This window comes from Melozone crissalis, unplaced genomic scaffold (assembly GCF_028551555.1).
Source record: "Melozone crissalis strain CALT ecotype California unplaced genomic scaffold, PUWL_Pcris_2 ptg000063l_1, whole genome shotgun sequence".
Classification (NCBI taxonomy): domain Eukaryota; kingdom Metazoa; phylum Chordata; class Aves; order Passeriformes; family Passerellidae; genus Melozone; species Melozone crissalis.
In genome coordinates this window covers 12778040-12799115 of record NW_026535841.1, presented here as the reverse complement: position 1 = coordinate 12799115, position 21076 = coordinate 12778040, and the positions used below count along the sequence as shown (strand labels likewise).

At 42.3% G+C, this 21076-nt stretch overlaps 1 protein-coding gene across 2 annotated transcripts in view; it reads right to left on the bottom strand.

The window, feature by feature from the left end:
• Window positions 1–20552, bottom strand: part of IFT81 (intraflagellar transport 81) — a 36577-nt gene extending 16025 nt beyond the window's left edge. For both annotated transcript variants that reach the window (XM_054288824.1, XM_054288825.1), the window contains exons 1-10: window positions 20285–20552; window positions 19283–19386; window positions 18058–18238; window positions 15118–15207; window positions 14009–14074; window positions 13580–13690; window positions 12266–12350; window positions 6074–6237; window positions 3781–3876; window positions 1894–2040 (exon numbers count right to left, since the gene is read on the bottom strand). In XM_054288824.1, coding sequence (XP_054144799.1) covers window positions 1894–2040; window positions 3781–3876; window positions 6074–6237; window positions 12266–12350; window positions 13580–13690; window positions 14009–14074; window positions 15118–15207; window positions 18058–18238; window positions 19283–19386; window positions 20285–20428 — 1188 coding nt within the window. In that variant the 5' untranslated portion in view covers window positions 20429–20552. The remainder of the gene's footprint in view (window positions 1–1893; window positions 2041–3780; window positions 3877–6073; window positions 6238–12265; window positions 12351–13579; window positions 13691–14008; window positions 14075–15117; window positions 15208–18057; window positions 18239–19282; window positions 19387–20284) is intronic.
• Between the last annotated feature and the right edge of the window lie 524 nt (window positions 20553–21076).

Genomic DNA, 21076 nt, shown 5'->3' with positions numbered 1-21076 from the left:
AAACAAACCTGCAGCAGGAGTGGGCTGGGAGTGAGGAGCCCAGACTTTCACTGGGGAGGGAGAACCTGCTCATGGCGCTTCTGCTTCATCCCCTCTTCCCTGGCAGTCCTGTCTCACCTCAGCCCTGGCTCCTCACAGCCCTGTGAGGCAGGACTGGCTCTGTGCATTGCCATGGACTGGGAGGAGATGCAGAACCCACAGCACCAGGGCCCTGTGCAGCAATGCTGGCAGCAGGCATTAGCAAAGAATTCAACATCACTGTCTCCACCTTGCAGATGAGGAAACCATGACCTTTGAAACAGAAGTGACCAAAAACCATCAAGAATTCAATTCTTTTCCTAGTCTTTATGCACAGGAAACACCCTTTCTACTGCTTTGCACTGGTGCCTGTGAGTAACACTGCACTTCACCTAAGGAAGTAATAAACATGAACAGGACATGGATTTATATATTGACTTCCTTGCCAGTACACATTTCCTTGCAGAAAATACTTTACAAACCAGGAAATGCTTCTTATGAAAAGACAAACACTTTTGATTTTAAGCCAGTGTTTTTTTCCAAATCGCTCATTTTTCCTCTCTGCAAAATGAAGACTTGAAAATATTTTAAAAATCAAAAGCAGAACATATTTGAACAAAAGGAATGCAGGCCATGTCCAAAACAGATCTTGTCCTTTTTCTGTCTTGAGCCACTTCCTTGTCTGACAGTTGAGTTTTTCATTACTAAGCCTTTCACAATGTTGTGAGGTTTCCTTCCTACCCAGTTCTCAAATTTCTATGGATCAGTTTCTTGTCTCTTGAAGAATAGGCACAATTATTCCTTACCTTACAGTGCCTGTGCAGATAATGTAAAACATATGCTGCTGTCTTGGTAATACATTCTTGTTGATTAATTAAACACTTCTTTCCATCATATGTCACAAAACACAAATTGTCAGCTTTCTGCTTTAATTTTTGCTTAAAAACTTGTCAAAGACTCCAGCAATGTGCCCACTGGAGCTGAAAACCTTGGAGTTGAGAGAAATCCAATGCAGTGGGTTCCTTATTATTGCTACCAAGGGAAAGGAACAGTGTGTGATGGGAAGAGAAACCAACATCTTCATTTTCCACATCCCTGTGCCATTCCTCCCACCTGAACTCTTCATCCACACTTTCAGACTCCTTTAAAAGGAACTGATTTTGTGGAGCAGCCACGTCCTATGGGATTAGGAAGGGAGTTCCTTCTGAAAAGGGCGTTCCCTGTATTTAGTAGTATGTAAAAAAAGCAAAAAAACAAAGAACAGGCAAGCAAAGAGTGTGTGCTTCTGGCTAAATGATGGAAGTGCAAAGACAATACATGGGAGAATGATATTAACCCAGAGAATGATGCAGATAAAATTCTCTTTAGTTTAGTGACTCTGCCTCTAAGTTCCCTTAGCAGGATTGTTCCCAACTGGGAAAAAATTACTGGCTGAAGAAAAGTCAATTTATTCTGCTGGCAAACCAGTACCAACTGCAGCTCATTATTCTTTGAAGCAGAAGAAGCTGCTTTGAGAAGTACAGCTGCCAATCTCACTGTGCCTGGGCCAGCCAAAGTGGTGTCACAGCTGAACCTCAGCAGGGTCTGGGAAATTTGGGTTTTAAGTAAAAACTTTTGTGGGTAATAAATACCATAGGAATAATTGCATCTCTGATAATCACTGCTATTATGCTTTATAATCACACAGGTTTTTACATTATTTATCATCATATTGACCTTTCTGGTTAGTTATTCACCATCACACCACTGTGATGATATTTCCATTATTTGGAATATTAATCCAGCGTAGCACTGAGTCCTTGTACACCTTGCAATGGATTAGGCACAATGTGAAAAAGAGAAATTGATCATTTGAAAATAGCTACAAATCCCTACCTCATCCTCAGTCAGGACTTCAGAGCCTCCCAGCCCGTGGGCCTGGCTGTTCTTCTGCTCCACCTGCTTCTCCAGGCTGGACATCTCCTCCTTGGCAGCCTGAAGCTCTTCTGCCTTGGCTTCTTTTTTCCGGGAAATTATAGAAGCCTGCAAGATCATTAATGTGAAAATTGCCTTGTTTAATCAGGCGAAAAATGATTTTTAGATAAAATGTATAAATTATATACAGCAGGTTAAACCACAACCTCACTGAAGTTGGTTGCAGCATCTCAACTTTCTCCAGAATGGATGAGGTTTCCAGCACAGCCTTTTTGCCCAGACTCAGGCTGATGTATTTTACATTTTAGATTTACATTTCTTCACCTCATTTTTTCGTTTTCATTGAGGAAAAAGTCAGGCATTTTAGCTGCTCCCTTTCTTCTGCTTAGTCCCTCTTGGTGCATATGTAAGATACACCAACATGGCTTAACTGGAAAGTTATCCAAGATTTCACAAATGTCATAATACAGATTTTTATAACTCCAACCTACTCCAACCTACAGAAATATGTTACACTAAAGCAGAACTGAGCCACTAAATCTTGGCAAATAGCTAAAAGATGATGAATAAAGCAATAAAGTACAGAAATAGTGTAGATTACAGATTAATTTTTTTTCTTAGTCTAGAAGATAAAACACTTAAAAATAATGTCTTATACAACACTGAATATTTAATAGTACCTGAGTTTTGACCAGAACAGATTTGTTGACATAAGTATACATTAGTACAAGGATTTTTAAAAAGGGCATTTTTCTGTATCTTGTTGAAAAATCCTCTAAAATAACACAACACATTCATTTAGATGCAGGTACAGGAATTTGAGGCATGGCTCATTTCTTCATGTGAAAGGGAAAACTTACAAAAAAATGAAGCCAAAACACAGCAGCTTTCTCACACTCAGCTGAGAGGACCAGCTTTCTCCCTAAATAAATCTCCAACAGAATTGTGCTGGGGTGGGAGCTCAGCTCTGCTGCACAAGGTGTCTGTAGTGACAAACCAGGGGACAACAGAGCTGATTATTTTGTGGAACAGAAGCCAGGCCCTGGCAGAAGAAAGCAAAGAGCTCCCCAGGCTCTGAGCTCCCAGCAGCTCCTGAGGTGGACCCTCCTTGGTCCAGCACATTCCAGAGCAGGATTTTCTCAGGAAGAGCATCTCATCCAAAATAAATCAGAATTTCACTTAGCATTTGTGACTGAACTGCAGAACATATCCATATTTTTTCCCTCCTACTGCTACATTTTACTTAAGCCTTTTGATTTTTCAAGCCATCACCATAAGCTTTGCACTGAAGATCTTCCATAAAATTAGCAGTGGTGCAGGTAGCCTGGAGAAGGAATCACTCAGGTTCCTGGGTAAGCTCTGAGAATCTCTGAGTTCATCAATCCTTTTTACAACGTGGGAATTTACTAAGACTGGACCAGACAGCCTATTTTACAGCAAGATTATTTTACAGCCTCAGGATGAGAAATCAAAGAATTCCCTCTTAAGAGATGCAAAGGAGAAAAATGGCATTTGGTGAGACCTAAGGAAGGGAGGGACAGAGCTGCAGCAGGCAGCCCCATGCTGCCTCCTAAGAATCCATCCACAGCTGGAACTTTCCCAAAATGCCCCTTCCAGAACTGCTGTGCTGCAAGGACAGCAGTAAAAACCTTCACTGGCACGACTAAAAGCAACCTTTGACTCAGCCCTGAACATACAAATGTTCAACACTCTTTATTTTCCTTCTGACCTCCATTATTATGTACTTCTACTGATGATGCCAGATAAACCACAGGAAAAAATCAGCATGGAAACCAATCAGAGACTGATTTTTTTCTCCTGCTTAAACCACATTTTGTTCCTCCTTACCTGCTGGCGATACATGGAGAATTTACTGTCCGTGGGCTCATAGGTGATGATCCTTTTCTCAATCAGCTGATTCATTTGTGCAGTGACTTCCTCTATCTGCAAGACAGAGAGGAAAACTAAGGAAACAGAGCTTGGCGTCTTTGTCTTCTCCAAGAATTAAGTGCTTTGCAACCCAGATTTACAATCCAGCCAGTTCCTTTTTTTAAAACAGAGAAACAGACCCAAAAAGCTCTGTGAGTCATTAAGTATTGGCCAGGAAGAGGCTGTTTTTGCATTTCCAGTTCTGTGCCTTTATGATAAGGCAGAACCATGATGTTGGCCCTGAAAATGAAGTAAATTGGTGCATGTGGAGGGAAAATGCAGTGAGTTGGTACAGAAAAAAGAAATTGCCACACACTGAGTGAAAAATTTAATTTTATTGACATGAACTAAAATTCCCTTTCATTCAACCATTTAACAGAAGTTCAAAGGGAAGCAAATGAAGGTTAAGTGATAAAGATTTAATCAACACTTTGCAGAGTCACAGACCATCATATTCCAGGCCTGTGGTGCCTTCTCCTCCCACCACAAGATGCACTTGGTTGTCCTGAGTCCCAAACTGCTGAGCTTCACTCCAGCTCCACTTTCTGGAGCTCTCAGCCACAGCAGAGTGCAGATTCCAGCTTTCCCAGTGCTCAGGGACTCCCAGCAGCCATGGAATAAACAGTCACAGCAACTTTCTTTTAATTCCCTGCTGCTGCTGAGGGAGCAGTGTGAGCATTGCTGCCATCCCAGGGAGTGAAACCAGAACACAGGGACAGGGCTGGGCATCACCTGCAAGTTTTGGGAGCAACATCCATGTGCTTGGAAAACTGAGAATCTCAAATACATTGCTCAATAGGACTAAAAATACTCCAGCACCTGCAGAAAAAAAAACCAACTCTCCTGTGAATTCTATTCTATTAGTGGTAGAACAGGCTTGAATTTGAAAATGGCATAAGAATTCCCTTCTGTGAATAAATTCCTGGGTTTTATATTATAAAATGCATGATGGAAACATGCTTGGTGCACTTCAGCTCCTTTTTAAGGCACTGAGATAATAAAAAGCCTACTTAAGGAAAAGAAAAGCTGCCTAAGGCCATGCTGTGACTACAGCCAAGTGTATGACATGTTTTTATTATCTTTCAAGAAGAAGATACTTCCAAAATATAACAAATCAAAGGTTACATCATGGAGAAAGAGGGCAAAACTTGAAGCTTTTTAAAGTATTATGATAAACCCAACAACACTCTTGGAAAAGAAATGTGCAAAAAAACAGGGTTTCAAGCATGCCTGAAAGACATAACTGCAGCCACAAATATTGTTTTGATTAGACGAACTAATCTAGGAAAGCAGAGGCTGAATCACAGAGCTGGTTTATTATTTCAGCCCTAATCTGCCATTTATTAATGCTGTCATCCCTTAAGATGGATCCTCTGTTTCCTCATTATCTCCATTTCATGGCAAAGCCTGAGCTGGAAATCCCAGGGGTATCAAACACCAGCTGGTAAGAACCTGCTCTTCTTCCCTCTAACATTGGTGTAAATCTTCATCATTATCATCAATAAAAATACTAATAATTAGCATTCCTCTAAATTCTTCTAGGACATTATATTTCATATTTAATCTTTTATTTAGGATTATGCAAATAGGAAAACTTCATTGAGTTAATATATAAATGTATTTGTGTGGCAACAAACCCCTCTGCACATTCTGGATATATCTGACAAATAAGGGTTTTTCTGAGACTATTTGCTTTTAACTTATGAAAGGTAAATCAAGTATTTGATGCCTAAATTTTCTTTGTTCTTAAAAACCAAACCAAACAATGCAAGGCTCTTCCAAACACTGAGGAGTTCTGAGCCATTGCACAGGGATTGAGGCATCACCTTGGGAGGACTCATCCCTCAGGGAGTGTTGGGATAAACCCCTTGATGGCAGGGAGAATTTCAAACAAGGGAAATCTGAAGAGAAGGAAAATCAGCCCTTGAGTGCTGAATTAACACAATTTCCTCAACAGCACCTGAGGATTTGTTTGGGTTTGGGGTTTGGTTTGGGGTTGGTTTACTCCTGTCTCTTTTGTGAGTATTTAAAAACACCTTATCAGAGAGTTTGCACTTAGGGATTGAGACACCTTTGGTTTTACAGCTGAGGGGAGGCCGCTTTGGGAATGAAACATTTTCTCTGGGATATGAGCAGGGATAAGAGCACTGCAGAGTCCAGGCAGCCCAGAGCATGCTACAGAACACAAATCAGAGTGACCTTGGTGCCTCACCTCACTTTCCAGGGCAGTGAGATCAGCTTGAGTCATGGCTGGCTCTGCAACCAACTTCTGTAAGAAATACACTGAAGTCTTTTTACTTTCCATCTCTCTGGGTATTTTTTCATTTACCAGGTAGGAATTGAAATTTATCTCCTCTTCTAGTTTCTTCATTAAACCTTAAAAACAAATTAAATCAGTGAGTGTCTATAAAAGCAATGTAGCAGATAATTAAGTTTGATTTCCCCAACACATTAAAGTATTTAGCAGCTGATTACAATACCAGCATAACATTTGAGTCTTCAGTGCTCAGAGAAAGGGGGAGTTACTTGATTTAAATTTTTAATCTGGATCTTAAACAATATAAGAGGATTTATTATGCACCTCTATCTTGAACATGTAACTATCAGCTCCTTGAGAGATTCTTCTCATTAATAACAAGAAAACCCCATCTCACAGGAAACTCCAGCTGAGTCAGATACAGAATTCAACACACACTGCTGATATAAACAGCCATTGAACCTTTATCTGTAGAAAAATCTTCATTTGGCCTAGCTTGTTGATAGATTTATTATATCCTTAGAGATTCATGCTAAAATAAAACTTTTTCTCTCTCTGGCATTTAAAAGGGCCTTAAAATGAGCAAAGTCTAATGTATGCCTACTTTAAGGGTCCTTTCCATTGCTGAAACACAGATTGCCTCCCTGTAAAGAATTCTTCTTGAAAGAACAAATATTGAATCTCAGGACAGTTCATGGACTGAGAATGCAGAAAATACCGATCCAATAGAAAATCCCATTTATGAGCTCTGCTGGACCAGCCTGATGCACCTGCACCTTACCAGGCTCTGGAGGACTTGGCTCTTTCTAGGCAGAGTAATTCAGGCTCCTTAACAGATCATTTATAAATAAACTCATGATAAGAACAATTCACAGATAGAAAAATGCAACAGAATAAAAGGAAACATCCATTTAAATGACACTGCACAGTCTCCACTGACAACAGGCAGTGCAGTGAATAATTCCTCAGAGACAAGGACTACAAGAACTACAACTCCTGTCCAAGGACTACAACATTCAGAAGCTGCATGTCAGATCAGAGTGGGAATGGGTATTTCAGAGTATTTTTCATGATCCAGGTGATGCAGGGTTCTTTTTTGTTTTCAAACAACTTGTTATGGTTGGGATTTTTGTTCTCTCCTTATTAGGGAGAAGATGGAATTGTGATGAAATGCCAAGGAAAACAAGAAGTTCACAATCTCCATCTCTTTCATTTACTGCACAAGCAGAGAGGAGTTGAGCACAGAGATATAAAAGTGCAGCTGATGCTGCTGAAACAGAGATGGGAAAGGATGTGGATGAAAACAGCTTTTGGTTCTCAGGCTAACAAGCCTGACTGCCAAAGGGAAAGGTCAGAACAAACTGAAAGAGCCCAGGAAAAGGGGCCCCCGTTTTTCTGCTGCTATTTACCTCTAAATCAGTGTCCTGAGAGATCCTCCTGAGCCCTGCTCCCAGCCCACTCTGCCAGGAGAGCTGCCAGAAGGGAAATAAGCCATCAGCTCTTGAGAAAAACTCGAGAACTGGGAGAAAAACCAGGCCCTGGGGAAAGCAGTGCTGCCAATGAAACTAAAACTGAGTGGGAGTTCCTCTTTCCCAGTTTGTTGATTTCTGTGTTTATGGAAAGCATCCACAGGAGCTTTTCCCCTTGGTGGAGGGGCCATTTATCAAACCAAACAGCCCCAGACTGGTTCTGGGTGGGAGAGTGGAGTTCCTCTGCCATGGTGCACTTGGCACTGCAGCTGCACCCTGGGCACACACTGGGATTTCCTGGGAGAGATTTCCCATTCCTCCAGAAGAATTAAATTCCAACCTTCCTCAGCCATGACAGAGCTGGGCAGGAGGGACCACATCCTAATGTCTCACTAGAAATCCCCCAAATGTAAATGCAGCAAAGCTGTTCCCACACCCCCTGTGAGCTGAATTGTCACCTCAGAACTGGCTGGAGCACCCTCCCAGTCTGGTATTTATCACCAAGATCTGTGGTGTGGAAATCAATCTGATATCAATTACATTCTTCTGATATGAAATATTAATATTTTAATTAAATCTATTTCTTGAGGTTTTTAGCAGCAAAGAAACCTGCATAAATAACCTACACTTCATTTCTTGTGCTACTCCAGTTTTCTGCTAAAAATGTACATGCTTAAATGATTTGTTGTAGATATGACAAGAAACTTAGCAAAGAACAAGAGCTTTGATAAGAGCAGAGACCTTTTGAGTTCATGGGGTATAACCTTGATCACAATCTGATTTATTTCTCAAATAACCTTAGAGCTGCTACCCAGTCCTGTTACCCCCTGAGTGTTCTGTGTTCTGCTGACTCCTCATGGAGCAACATAACCAGTTAAAACTTGATTTCTTGATGGGGAAAGACATGATGTCAGCATCCCTCATGAGTAATATCATTGCTTTCCTGAATACCCTGGATATATTTTTCCTCCTGTACAACTCAACACATGGAGCAGTAACTACCTAAGAGCTACTTCTGCTGCTTAACAGAACCTTAAAAACCAAAACACAGCACAGCTCCTGCTTTGGGCTTTCTTTCAGTGAAAAGCATTCTTTTGAAATTCCCAGGCTAGAGAGGAAAAAAGGCCAGCATACTTCAGATCTTTCCATTACACATATAAATTCTGTTTTTAATGTTTCAACATTGACTTATGGTTACAAAATCTACACACGCAAGCAGCACAGAAATCTGGCTCTGTGCCCTCAGGTTATTTTAGCAAGCTCCTGCCAACCACATATTTACATGTGGAGAGCTATTCAGAGCACTCCTCATGTTTTCCATTCAAATTTTTTTATTATTATTATTTTAAAGAGAGGGATGGGAGAAAGAGTTTACTCGTGCTTGCTCAGTCATGTAGCAGAGATGCAATTTTCTCTGCACAATTCTGTTAATGGAGCTAAATCTTGATTAACTTTGTGCTCAGAATCCCACTACAGGCTGCCAACTGGGCATCCTGGACCAGAACCATCTGCAACAGGAATTCAGTTTTTAAAGGAGGGGAGAAGAGAGAGGGACGCTCATTTCATGACTCTCTGCCAACAACTGGTTTAATACCACATGGGAAGGCCATGACCAAGTCTAGAACAAACTTCCAGCATCAAATCCTTCCCTTCCCTTTCTGCAGCCACAAAGACAGGGCTGAAATGATTTCCTCCACAGGAACACCACTTCCACTTTCCCTCTCTTCAGCAGGGGCCTGCAAACACTGGCAGATCAATCATCCCTTCCATATATCCTTGAAAAACCAAAAGCTTCCTGAATTTGTGATTCCAAGTTCCGCTTTTCATGTTTATAATTATTATTATTAGAGCTCTTTGAAACCTCTCTGACCCTTCAGTGCTCTCCTGGATGTTGAATTAATGAGCAGGGGCTGCAGGGCTGGATGTGCCAGAGCCAGACCCAGAGGCACAGAAACTCTGCTGTGGCATTTTCTCCCAGAAAGGAAAGCAGGGAAGGCACCTCATCCATGGCAGTGGGAGCTCCACATCTCCCATTCCCATTCCTGACCCACAAATTCTTCTCAGACACTTCTTCCAAAGAGCCCCACATGCCAGAAATGCATTGCATGTACATTATTCCTGGAGGAATAGCCTGGAATCTGGCTACTCCTTAAAATAAACACTGTTGGCACGAGCTTGGCTTCCCAAGTCACTGTGGTCACTTGGAATCAGGGGTCTCCTCATCATTCAGCCATTTCCTTATTTCTATTCCACCAGTGATCATTTGCTTTCTTCTTTCAGGAATCTGGTGTAAATACCAAACAAAAAAAAAAGCCAAACATCCATTCTATTTCTCCAAACCTTCCATTAAACTAATTTTAATCCTTTTAACAGAGACCACATTGAATTTCTGCTGCCTTGTTTGTTCAAAATGGGGTAGAAGAGTTAATGACCATAAAAAAATCAACTGCAGCAAACCCATCAATCTCACCAACCAGACTTGTATTCTCATCACCGATATCAAATTATCTTAAAAGTGCTTTACCACGACCTTGCATCGATTGACAGTGACTTTATAATAAATAAAATCATTTGAAGATGAAATAAAGTCCCACCTAAGCCAGTCTCCCTTACCAAATACTTCTATTACTTTTAATTGTAATGTCTGCAGTGCTGGAGGAGATCATTTAAACTTGGAATTTTAGGAAAAGATAATTGTATGGAAGAGAAAAATATTAATTTTTTATACCAAATGGAATATTTAAGTAATAGGTTCCTAAATTTCTCATTTTCATCAAGAATGAAATAAAATAGGCATCTGTACAAAGCAATTCCTCTTTGACAAGTATCTTTGAAGTTCTCAGTGTTCTAAATCTCTTTCTACTTATTAACTTGATGAAGTTTATAAATGACCCATTTTACTGTTCATCAACAGATCATTTAACCACATTCTTTTAATCAATATTTTCAAGCTACTCATTCACTTCTTCCTATATCTGCCAATAAAGTAACCAGCAATGTCCTATGAAATGGACAGGGACCAAGAATTTAGTGATTTGATTTGTTTCTTCATGTTATCAATTTCTGTTTGTGCAGCAGAGCAGAATTATGTCAATCTTGCAGAGGAGGAGTGAGCTGGGTTGTGATAATTCAGACCAGAGCCCAGTGTCAATAAAAATACTATTCATATTCAGTACAACAAACACCACAAAAAAAACCCCCAGAATATGAAAACTCATGTTACTTAGTGCTACCAGCAGCAAATCCTTCTCTAGTTAAACAATATCCTGAGTAGCACAGAAGTTATTAAACAGGGAAAGGCTGAAGTTAATGAACAGGGAAGGACTGGAATGAACAAGCAGGGCAGGAGTGTTCTGTGGAGCAGCAGCATCACTTCCAGCTGTTTTGTAGCATCATAACAATTAATGACACAATACAAAGCCCTCTAAATATGATGTTTCTAAGAGTTAAAATCCTACCAACCACAAGGCATATTCTCCTGGCACAGCTCAAGCAGGCTGATGCTAATTGCATGCTAATAACACTCATGAATATCTGCTAGTTGCATTTCCTTAGAGTTCCTTTACATTTCTTTAAATATAAAATTAATTATAAAGTGAAGTAATCAAATCCATAAGACAAATAACAAAGCTTCTGCTTGTTAGCAACAACTCTGAACATTTTATCTTGTTTAGGAAGTAAAAACACCTGAACATTAAAAATGCAGGAAGTTTCCTTTAAAGGGAAGGATCTGACTGCCAGTGAACATCCAGCTGCTGCCCTGTCAGCAGACAGGGCTGATACCAGCAGGCAGCTGAGGTACCAAACTGCAGCCAAAGAGAATCTTCAAAATGAAATAAATTGTGCTACCTCGTAGACCAACAAAGCTTTTAAAATAAATGGAACCTATTCAGTGCACTGTGGTCACCTAATTTCAATTATTAAAAAAACCCCACAGTTGGCATTCTGTAATTGCTGCTACAGGCAGTGCCTTTGTAACTGGGGAAAGCAATTACAAAGTTGAGTCCTGAGGTCTTTGTTTGGGCAAAATTTCAACACAAGTTTTCTTAAGTAATGACTCCAAGCTTTGATTGGGAACATCTAAATACTTTTTGTTTTTTTCCCCTGCAAGCAGGACTCGAGATAAGGAAATTAAATATGTTAACTTTATTTTCATCTCAATGATTAAATGACATATTTACTGGCTTTTTATTATGTTACCTTTGCTTCTGTGAACTGAACCCATCGAGTTTCCATTGGCCTTAAAAAAACCCAGGAACTGAAATAGAATTGTTGACACAGCTTTGCTGTATAAACTCTCTGATAGCTACTGCAAAAAAGGAACAGTTATAAAATCCACTGCAAGTCCCTGTGAGATGGTTCAGACACTCCTTTAGTTCCACTTGTGGTTGAGTGGCAGATGAGAATCATTAAAAAATCAAAGTAAAATTATAAAGTAATAACAATGCTATGAGGTGGTGAATGAGAAAAATCCTTTAACTCAGAAGAGCTGGCAAAGCAGTTGTGTGATGCAACTGAAATAGTAAATGTTCTTGAAAGAGCAGGACAATAACTTGGTTTACTAAGTTGAAATGGAGAAGTAGTCAGATTCTATCATTTTGGAAGTATTTTATACACCTTTCTATGTCATGTTATGCACCACACTAACCTCAGATGGAACAGGAAAAGCCCTACTCACTTTCTGGTTTGGAATCTGCCACCATGTGCTGCATCTCCTTCAGCTGCACCTGGGCTCTCTGCAGCCTCTGCTCCGTGTGGAACAACTTTGGAGAGACAATTGGACACACACAGGGTCATGCCTTGGAAATCCACGTGCAAACAACTCAACCCACAGAGCCCCAAACACAAACCACGCCAGCTTTAATGCCTGGTGATTTTCTATTTCACAAGGGAAACGTGCCAGACCAGATTTTCAACACTTGGCCTGGGTTTACTTGATATTCCCTCCTGTTAATTGAGAAGAGTGTTCTTGTTCTCCCAAGTGATATTTTCTCTGATGGCAGAAATTCATCCAACATTTTTCAACCAAAAATATGAGTGGCTTGAGCATTACAACAACAACAAGAGGCAGCAGGAATCAGGATTGCAGCAGATAATTCTGCTTATCCTGCAATGCAGCTGAGTTGTCACAGCAATCCACTGTCCATCCCAGGAGCAGTCTGGAAAGCTTCCTGCCAAACAAGTCCCAGCTGATTTGCATTTCTGTGACTTAGAGAGATGTGCAGTAAGAACTGGAATTAACTGGACATCACATTCATTTTAGTGGTGATCTTACTCAGGCTCCAGCAAAGACCCAACAGCTTGAGAGGCCACTGATTCCCACTGATCCCACATCCAGACAAAGGCTGCAATATCAGAAATCTGAAAGCTTTTCCCATTTTAATAGGAAAAGCTCTCAGATTTCAGGCTACAGACTTTGGTGAGTCAGTGTAACAAAATGGCACTGGACTCTATAGAAGTATCTTGTTTAGACAACACAGGACAGAATAAAGCCCACTCTTGGATGTCAGCTGCTCCCAGGGCTTCTCAGGACATCATTTTTCCCAAATTCAGGGGCTAAATCCCAAGGTTGCTCCTGAATACATACTGCCCCCACCCAGGAAAATACAAGGTACTTGCTGTGTTGCTGAGCCCCTGCAACCTTCGTGCAGATCAGAGATAGAAATCAAACCAAGGAAACATTTGCTCACTATCATAAATGTGAAGAGTTCCCTTTGGGTGCTCCAGCAGTAAGTCATGGAACATTTCCTGGGAATGCTAAAGCATGATGTCAGTGGGAGCTGAGGCAGCCAAGTACCTTCACTGTGGTGTTCAAAACTTGCAGGATCAAGCCTCTTCCCTTAAAATGTACACAGATCTTTTAAATGGAATTTTATTTTCTGGGGCTGGGAGAAACTCTCCCATCTACTGCTGTTCCTGATGTATTTTTAAAATGCACAATTCCCAAACAAACATCAACAACTCTTTACCAGGTGTGTTGTTATGCCAGTACCTGACTTTTCTGTTCTTGTTTCTGTTGAGCCAGAGATTCTTCTCTCTCTTTCTCTAAGCGAAGCTGTCTTGCTATTTCAAGCATCCGTTGATGATTTTGTACTGTCTCCACCTACAGCAAGTGGATAAATAGTGCATGTTGCTGTCAGATAGCTGAGAAATACATTAAAGAGATCAGATGTCTCACAAGCCCACTTAGCACTTCCCTTCCATACACGTTACTACTCAGAAATGACAGCAAAGGACTGGACTCGAGATTCTTAAAAGCTCTGGATCAGCGCCTGGGGAGATTCCCTGTAGGTCAATTAGTTACTTGATTCCTTCCTAGACATACAGTGTGTTTATCTTAATCCCTGTTTGCATTCCAAAATGGGAGTTGCAGGCCAAGGATTATGACACTGAAATGTAGGAGTGTTACTTCTCTTATTACCCTCTTCTTGAGACGCTCGACTCTTTTGGCCAGTTGATCTTTCTCCTCTTCCATTGCACTGATGTCCTAAAAAGCAGGAAAAAAAAAATTAATTTATTCCCCATGTATATTGGATTGGACTAAGTTCTCTTCAAATTAATATGAAAATCAGAATTCTTCCCTGAATACACGGAGGCGGCTGTAATTTTATTGATCTATGATCAAAGATCCAGGATTCCAATCTCTCTTCTCTCTTACTTCCCCCACAGTTCCCACTCTCTTTATGCTAACATTCTTCATCTGCATCCTTGAGTATTACAGTGAACATTTAAAATAAAAGCAGGTGGATTTCTCTAAAATAAAAACAAACAAACAGAAACCACCAAGGAACGAATCAGTATGAATTCAACATCTGATGCAGTCTGACATATGTTCTTAATGTCATCAGCATTACCCAATTCCTGGCAGACCAATTTGCATGAAGTTGCTTATGAGAGATGTCTGCTGCCACTTCTTGTATTAAAACTGTCTTAAAAGAAACATTTTCTAGTGCTGAAACATGGATCTGATTATTATTATTCTCCTTTAGTCCTATTTTGCAACAGCAGGGCTCTGCAGATCGGTAGTTATGAGAGAAAGGAAAATGAATTCTCCACATGTAGGCCTTATCTCAACATTTGCTTGGCTTCTCTGTGTGTCCACTGGAAAGTTGTACACAAGCTTAATTATTGTGCTGAAACAGAGCAAATATCTCTGCTTAACACTTGAGCCACGTGGGTTCATCATTTCTGTTGACTTAAGCTCATAATTCATTCAACACCCTCTGGAATTATTAGCTGCTATCAGGAAAGCAAAGGCTTTGTATCAGTCTGCATTCAGAGGAAATGGAGTTCCAATATTTGGAAATCATGCTGCACAGAGTCTTGGCAGCCTCATTCCCCAATCTGCTCAGAAATCTCAGCTCTAAACAGAGCGAGGACTTTGTGTTTGCCAACAGAGAGCAGCTCCAGAGGCAGCTGCAGTGCCCACCAGCTCTGGCCTCTACAGCTTCCACACTGTCCACAAAGCCAACAAACATGGAACTGACATGCAAAACACCAACTAAAGAAAAAATTGTGGAGTTTGTTTACCCTTCTTATTTCTGCAGTGGATAAACCAGATATTTTCAGCTGCTCGTGCTCCTTATGTAGGTTTTTAAATGCTTCCATGAGTTCTTCATACTGTGAAATGAAATGGAAATTGTGCAGAATGAGCTCTGTGTCTAAGAATTTTCAGATCAACACACTGTTTTACTACTAAGACAGTAAATGTAGACATAGAAATATGGTGAAAATAAGATAAAAAGGCATTTTCTCATTGCAAAAGCCTGTCAACTTGTAAAGCAGAAATACATTACAGTGCATTATCTTCCATTAGAAGAGACAATCAGAACCTCACAATTTCCTCAGTATTTTCACCTTCTGTAATACACAATGTATTTGCAAAACAGGAAAATGTCACCCAAGAGGCACAAATTAACAAATTACTCTCTCTTACTATACATCTGTGTATCCCACATATAAATCAGCCCCAAAAGGAAGTGTTTGCTCTAACAACACTTCTGAAGGAAGCAATGGGGCTTGAGTTTCCAGAGTGGCCCAAGAGCAGAGCTGAGTGCACACGTGAGAAGTGGCTGTGCCACGTTGCATAACCCTCACAGCATCCCAGAGATTGATAGATGCAGCTCAGCACTCAGAGACAAGGAGACAGTGTGCTACTTCCACACCAGTACTTTGCCCACCAGGAATCTTAAACTGAGAGGCAGTGTGAAAGTCTGTGTGGGTAGAGAAATAACAGGGGACAGCAAGAGTTTAGAAATATGGAGAGGAAATAAATTTAGATTCAACTCGGAGAAACGCGAGCTGTGGTGGAAGGAAAGATTATCTCCACAGAAACAGCCCTTCAATGAGATGGGGAAATCTAAAAGGAGAGTATCAAGTCATTTTTTACTTCCTGGAAAGAGCAGTTGATATGAAAGGTGAATACCAAATGGCAACAGCAAAGGCCAGTTCAAACAAAGGCATCAGAGCAGCACCTCCATTCTGTAAAACCCTGGGGAAGCAGCAGCCAGAGCACTCTGCTCTGTTCTGGTTGTTTCAGTAGCAAGCACACACTGACAAGCTGGAAGGAATTCAAAAAAATAGCAATAAAATGGCTAAGGAGAAGATAAAATCACAAAGAGCTGGATTAAGTGGCAAATAATGGTGTGACAAGGAATGCACAGGCTGGATGAGGAGGAACCAGTTAGAAAATGCAGGAGTAAAACCCAACTGGCTTCCATTATGCTCCTTGTGCACTCTGGAAATCCTTTAACAAGAATGAAAATGAGCAGGTGGTCTCTGAGCAACTGCACTCCCACTGATGGTGTCCAAGAGTTTTCCTTTGTGTGTCTCTATCTCTGTCAAAAGAGGAATTCCATGAGACTTTTCCCCATTGGAACATGAAATTTCAAGGCTAATGGCAGGATTCAAACAAGACAGAGCAGAGTTTGATGGATCATAACAAAAAATAAAGTTCTCACTTTTCCCTTTGGGTGCTCCACATGCACCTGAAATAAGGGACACACTCAAATGACCAAAAAACCACCCAGCGTCCAACATGGAAAGAGATCTCTGGCACCTGGGAGCAAATCACTGAAGCCTGAACAATGAGATTAATGCTGAAGTTGCTTATTTCTTAAATTATACAGTGCAGGCAATCCAATGTCTAAATCACAACACAGCTGGGAAGGTTGGCTGAGTATCTTCTATAAGTAATTTACAAGAGTTCATTTTAGTTTGATTCTACACACCCACAAAACTTAACTGTGTTAAAAGGTGTCTGAACTCTCCTTTTTGAAATTTCCCTTAAAAGACACCATTGCAAGACTGTACCTAAATAATTCAGGCTAATTGTTTAATTCATTAGTATCTAAATATTTGCACTGTCATGTTATAGTGCAGTAAGGCATTCTATTACCCCAGCTCCTGTTTTGAATTAATCAGCAGAGTATTAGTTTAATGAGCTGGTTCTATTACTGTAATCCCAAAAAGGAACACATCTTACGTCATGGAAATTATGGAGGTGGATATTTATACACATTAACACTGTGACATTCTGAACAAAACATACAATCTGCATTCCTTTCTCTCCCTGCTACTTCTGCTGAGTTATTTCAAGGTATAAATCCAATATTGTTAGAGGTAACAAAAAAATAAAAGGCTTAGTCAAGTCTCAGTGAGAGTGTTCAGCTTTGCTGGTGCAGAGTTAACAGATCAGGTTACCTCTTACAAACACTCAAACCCACTGTGGTTTAGCAGAACAAAAGGCACAGAAAACTGGGAAAAAATAAGTAAATATGTACCTCAGATAATAAACCCAAAACTTTGGTTCACTTCCAGTTTTACATTTCAAACCCACCCAGTCTGACTATCTAAAATCAACATTTAATGCTCACAAAAGAAGTGGGAACATAATAAATAGGAATGTCAGCACAGAGAAAAAGGAATCTTTTCTTTATTGACAAAAAAATAAATGGTTAAAGCAGAAGTGGGGTAAGGCTCATACAAATATTGGGTATCAAATACTATCACAGGACTATCATGGCTACAAATACAATCAATGGACAATTAGGAGACATCGACTTTTGGTCATAACATTTCCTGGACTTATTTGAAGTGGTAATTTTATAAAGTTAAAAATATCCAGGTCATATTTCATAGAAAAAAACCCTCAAACCTGCTCAAAAATTAAGAACTAAAAGTCTGTCTACGCCAAAATGGCTCTGAACATTATTTGGCACCTAGTGCTTAATGGGCTTAAGGCCTTTTAATTCAATGCTCCTTATTAATACATAATTTCAGGGTTATTGGAAGAAAAGTGGTCAAGACATCAACTTTTTATTATGAATTTTTGCTTATCCTTGATTCCAACAAGCTTTTAACATAACTCACTTGGACATGTATGCCAGCATTAACTCCCTGATTCATTTTTCCCTCCTCCCACTGGCACTTTAATCAAGGTGCAACGTTGGCACTGATGAGGAATGGTACCTGTTTGTTGAAGTCAGCCACAGTATCATCCTGCAGGAACTCTGCTGGCACCTCCAGCTTCACCAAGAAACGTGCCAGGTAAGCTCTGGTCCTGAGCTCATTGGTCCTCTGAAGAAGCCAGTGCAAGACAGGATGAATTACAGCTTTGCTTCCAGTAACCAGCCCCTGGCGAAATGCACTCCTGTATGGAACCAACCAGGAGAAAATGCCAGTAAATCTCAAACAAAAGAATGCTGGCTTGGAACAAAAAATCTGCAATGTTTTGACATTCCTTCTCCACTTGCCTAATGATTTTTGTAATGCTGTTAGAAGAGAAAATGCTCATGATGAAGCTTGGGTTTGATTAGCCTGGAAAAGAGAAGGCTGAGGGATTTTGACATTCCAGAACCTGAAGGGAGCACAAAATAGAGATGGAGAGGAACTTTTTACCAGGACAATGGGAATGTCCTCACAGTGACAATGGGCTTTAAATTAGGAAGCAATTCTTCCCTGTGAGGGTGCTGAGGCCCTGGCACAAGGTGCCCAGAGAAGCTGTGGCTGTCCCATCCATGGAAGTGTTCAAGGCCAGGCTGGATGGAGCTCTGAGCAACGTGAGATAGTGAAAGGTGTCCCTGACATGGCAGGGGTTGGAACAGGTGATCTTTAAAGTCCCTCCAACCCAACCCATTCTGAGCTGGAAGTCTGCAGTTCAGGCTCCCGATTCTTCTGCCTTGAGTCAGATAAAAACGCCGTAAAACACTACAAGGATAAAGCCAGCAGTGACAGCTCCTCGTTTCCTGCGACAGCTTTGGGGGATGCCGGCACAGCGAGGGGGATTTGGGATCACCTGGCACAGGTGAAACGGGACCGGGACCGGGGCCGGGCAGGGCCGAGAGGCGCCCTCTGCCGGCCCGAGCCGCCACTGCAGGCAGCGCCCACCTGGAGCCACACCTGGGACTCCAAAACACCCCCGGGGACACGGGAACAACGCCCACATGGAACCCCAAAACATCCTCGGGAACAGTGCCCACCTGGAGCCACAGCTGGGACCCCAAAACACCCCCGGGGACACGGGAACAACGCCCACATGGAACCCCAAAACATCCCCGGGGACAGCACCCAGCTGGAGCCACACCATCCCAACATCCATGGGGACACTGGAGCTGTGCTCACCTGAACTAAAGGTCAGTACCATATAACCCAAAATAGATATTTTAACGTGATTTGTAGGCAAAAAGGTACTCACAGGTCAGACACAGTCCCTGGAGGTTTGTACTTGAGGATTCCAAGCAGATTCAGCATTCTTTTAGCTGTTTGTTCTGGCAGCTCTTCTCTGATGTCCACAGCATGCTGAACGGGTTTTAAAAGTAAATAAGTAATTATTCTTTTTTATTATTATTCATACAGTAAAAATTATTGTAACTATTATAAAACAATCGATTTAATAATTAATTACTAATTTTTAGGATAACGCTATATTATTTCCTACCATCAATTATATTATTATTTTTTTTATAAACTTGTTTGTCCAAGTGATGTTAGTTATCTGGCAACACCGAAAGAATTGACTTTTTTAATATACCAGATAATAGTGAGATGCTCTTTACAGAACATCACTTAAATCACCAAACTTCAATTCCCTTCTAATGGATTTTCCTGTGAATTTACTCCAGGAATCTCTTCTCCCTGCTCGTGAGACCTCATCTGTGCAGTCACACTGACCACATCCACCCTGGAAGTCGGATATCCTGGCACAGGTACCCACTCCCCAGGTGTGTGAATGGTCCCTTCTGATCTCACACACACTTTTGGCAGCCTCCCAGGACTGGGATTTAATTTCCATTGCACCAGCACAGTCAGGAGGTTCAGTTCTTTAACAGCTCCTGCCCTGGGTGCAGGACACAGCCTGACTTTGACTGAACACGATTGTCAGTATGAACCAAGGGCTTTAATTTCACAGGAAAAACATCCAAGATCTTTCATTTCACAGGAAAAACATCGCCATCAGCCTCTGGGGAGCAGGGATGCTGCCGCCCTGCCCCAGGCTGCATTTGCTGCTTTGCCAAGAGCACTCAGACGTACAGGCAGGAAGGATTCTTGCCAGGCACATTTATTTCCTGGAAAATTCATACAAGCTTCTTTTGGTGAGACAAACACTGCAGGATTATACTGAGCCAGACCTAAATAAAAGCAAATTCCAGTGTCAGGCCCCCTCAGGAGGTGTGAGCAGCCTGAGTGCGCTCCTTACCTTGGGGTCAATCTCCCCCAGAACATCGCTGAGCAGCTGCAGCAGCTGCAGCGGCTCCAGGGAGTCAAACGAGATCAAATTGTAGTTCTTCCTGAAGGGCTCCTGATTGAGCTTCTCAACAATGACCTGCATTTGGTCACCCATAGCTGCGGCCCGGGAAAGCCTCTGCAGAGGGCACACAGCAGATGCCGGGGGGACGGTCACCGGGTCCGGCCGCCCCTCGGTGCCGGGATCGGGGCTCGGGCCGGGCCCTGGCGGGGCTGCGGGATGGGGGCCCGGGCCTGGGCTGCGGGATCGGGGCCCGGGCGGGGCTGCGGGATCGGGGCCCGGGCCTGGGCTGCGGGATCGGGGCCCGGGCCGGGCCCTGGCGGGGAGGCCTCGACCGGAGCCTCGCGCGCGCCGTTACCGCGGGGACGGTTGCCAGGACACGGGCGCGGCGTCACTTCCGGCGTTACCGCCGAGCGGCGCGAACCGGGCCGGGGCCCGCTAGGCGGGTGGGCGTGGTCTTGCACTGAGGGGGCGTGGCTCAGGGTGGAGGGGTGGTGCCGAGCCACGGGGGCGTGGTCTGGCCGTGAGGGGCGCGGCCGAGCTGTGAGGGGACCCGCAACGGTATGGGGACAGCGACTCGGCACCGGGACAGCGACCGGCACCGGGCTCTTCTGGCGGACCGCGGATCGCTGCCCTCACAGCCGGCTGTGGCAGCGCGGATCTCGCCGCACTGGGAGCCCTCCCGTTGTCCCCACAGCGTGCCCCGGTCAGTCCTTCCCGCTGCGCCCCGCAGCCCCGTCCCGT